At 45.1% G+C, this 2,814-nt stretch overlaps 1 protein-coding gene across 2 annotated transcripts in view; it reads left to right on the top strand.

The window, feature by feature from the left end:
- GALNT7 (polypeptide N-acetylgalactosaminyltransferase 7) overlaps positions 1-2,814 on the top strand; it is a 66,901-nt gene that overhangs the window by 44,287 nt on the left and 19,800 nt on the right. For both annotated transcript variants that reach the window (XM_021718604.1, XM_021718605.1), the window contains exon 6: positions 2,254-2,371. In XM_021718604.1, coding sequence (XP_021574279.1) covers positions 2,254-2,371 — 118 coding nt within the window. The remainder of the gene's footprint in view (positions 1-2,253; positions 2,372-2,814) is intronic.

The following is a 2,814-nucleotide window of genomic DNA, read 5'->3' as shown; positions in this document are numbered from 1 at the left end:
AACAATACAAACATATTATCTGGCAGTCAGAAGTAAAACACTAGTCTCACTAGGCTAAGATGAAAGTGTTGGCAGAACTTCATTCCCTTCTGGAAGCTCTAAGAAAGAATCTTCAGGTTTTAAGAGGTTGCTGTGTTCTTTTGAGTCATGGCCTCCTTGTTCCTCCTTCAAATCCAGGGACATTGTACCTCTCTGACACTTCTTCCTTAATCACATCTCCCTATGACTCTGCTCCAGCTCCCTCTTCACTTTTAAGGAACCTTGTTATTAGAGGGGCTTACCCAGATAATCCAGCATACTCACCCTATTTTAAGACCATCTGTTCAGCAACCTTAATTCCATCTGCAAATTTAATTCTCATTTTCCACCGACCTGACATATTCACAAATTCTGAGATTATAACCTAAATATCATTGGAGGACTAGTATTCTGCCTATCACAATGGCAGCCACTATTTTAACTTCTAGTATCATAAATTAGTTCTAGTCTTCAGTTGGATATAAATGGAATCATACAGTATATATTCTTCTGTTGTCTTTCTTCTTTCAGTTACATGTTTTTGAATTTTATCTCTATGAGCAATAGTTTGAGATTTTTGTTTTGTTTTGTTTTTTGGTTTTTTTTGAGTTGGAGTCTCACTCTGTCGCCCAGACTGGAGTGCAGTTGCCGCTCCCGGGCCACCGCAGCCTCGACTGCTGGGCTCCGGCGATCATCCGCCTCAGCCTTCTGAGTAGCCAGAATTACAGGCATGCGCTACCACGCCCGGCTGATTTTCTGATTTATTGTAGAGATGAGGTCTCGCTGCCCAGGCGGGTCTCGAACCCGCGGGCTCAGGCCATCCACTCACCTCAGCCTCCCAAAGGCGCGGATTACAGGCTGATGGAGGTACATTTAAAGAGCTATGTTCCCTCACTGAATTTAAAATATAGTGAGTCAGACAGAAATTTAGCAGATTACTACACAAATAACTCTGGATAAGTAGCAGGAAGAAAAATCACTGGGTCCAGGGGGCTTATGGGAAGGAGAGCCTCATCGAGCCCAGAGGTGAGGCTTCCCTGACAAAGTGTCACTTAGGCTGAGGCCTGAAGGATGAGGGTCAACCCCGTGGAGAAGGAAGAGGAACATGTCAGGAGCGTGGGCAGCCTAGGGGCAGGGCTTGGGACGGAAGGGAGTCTGGCATCTAGAGGTGAGAGCAGCAGAGGTCTTCAGGGAAGAGCAGCGGGTGATCTTAGCGGGGGGGGGGGGCGAAGCCTCTGAAGGCATCTGCTCTGGCTGCTGTGACATTAACTTGGAGGGAGGGGGGACAGGGAGATACTGCAAGTCCCTGCAGCGTCAGCTGGGTCTAGGGCGGTGGCAGTGAAGTTGGGGAGAGGAAGACAGATTCAAGATATAGTTCCAAGGTAGGCTCAGTAGGACCAAGTGGTGGACTGGATATTAGGTGTGATGAGGAAGAAGGTACCCCAGTCGTATCAAGTACCCTAAAACTCAGAGTTGCAATGCATTACTTAGTAATTAATAAGTAATTATTTGAGGGGAGGACAGGGAGCAAGATAAACAGCATTCTGCTACCGTTTCTCCCAATGGTAGGAGTGACTTGTCCCTAAAAAGCTAAGAATCTTTTTTTTCTCTTGCAGCTAAAAAATACCCAATTTAAGACCCATCAAGAAGTCCCACAGATCACCTTTCTGCGTCCCTGCCTCCTGGCACAGTAAATAGCCATGTCTAATTCTCCCATGTCACTTCTGTGCTACATTTGCAAACTCTGAATGAACTGTGGCTGTTCTGCAATGATTTACACCCTTATTTGGCGAGGCCCTGAGCTATAAAATTTTAAAATGACAGACTACTTCCATGGTGTATGGTTTCCGTTCATCCCAGAACAACTCATAAATCATCACAGGAGCAGTTAGCAGACCACGGCTGTAGGGCTTGGTGTTTTTAAGAGTGAAAGAGAACATTCTATTTTAACAAAAACGAAGGCTTAATTTTCAAATTAACAAAGGAACCAAGGCGCCCTCTGATGGCAAAACGACTCAATGCTCTATTTTGTAATTTGGCTTAAGTTGTGGTAAATTCGTTAAGGAATTATGAACAGACTGTTTTGAAAAGGCTTTATAGTTTCCTAATGTTTGTCCATCAGTTTTGTCTCTTCTCTGCATCATTTAAGCTGTATTCTAAGAGGCTTCTTGTTTGTTGGTGAAGGGATGTTGGGGCTTTGTCTGGAATGGTCACTGCAGTGTTTCTTTTCCTTAGGTCTCCAGCCATGGCTGGGGGGTTGTTTGCCATCGAACGAGAGTTCTTCTTTGAACTGGGTCTCTATGATCCAGGTCTCCAGATTTGGGGTGGTGAAAACTTTGAGATCTCATACAAGGTAACATTTTATTTAACCATGCAGTTTTTAAAGTAGTTACTGAGTTTTATGACTTTCAGATAAAGCTGGTTTCTTGTGGGGGGAAAAAAAGACTATATAATGCATTCCTCCAAATTATAAAGTTTGACTTAACAAAACAGGCCTTGGGGTAAAAATTAAGGCAAAACGCAGGCTCTAAATTTACCATGTACTCCCAGCTCGGAACTGTGGCCAGCAAACCTCAAAAGAACGAAAATACCTGTTCCCCGAACCACCTTCTAGGCTCCCAGGACGACCAGAGCCTTGTGTTATAGAAGCCCTTGGGAGCAATTGCCAGTACTGCCACTGACCATCCACTGACGTGGTCACCCTTTGTCACTGTAGGACACGGTGATTCAAGACAGAAGCAGCCGGGCTCGGTGGCTCAGCCTGTAATCCCCCGCCTTTGGGAGGCTGAGGTGAGT

The sequence above is a fragment of the Carlito syrichta genome, unplaced genomic scaffold (genome assembly GCF_000164805.1).
Source record: "Carlito syrichta isolate Samal-C Ts95f unplaced genomic scaffold, Tarsius_syrichta-2.0.1 Scaffold313001, whole genome shotgun sequence".
Lineage (NCBI taxonomy): Eukaryota > Metazoa > Chordata > Mammalia > Primates > Tarsiidae > Carlito > Carlito syrichta.
Note: the sequence above shows the minus strand (reverse complement) of the source record. Positions and strands in the feature narration are given on the sequence as shown.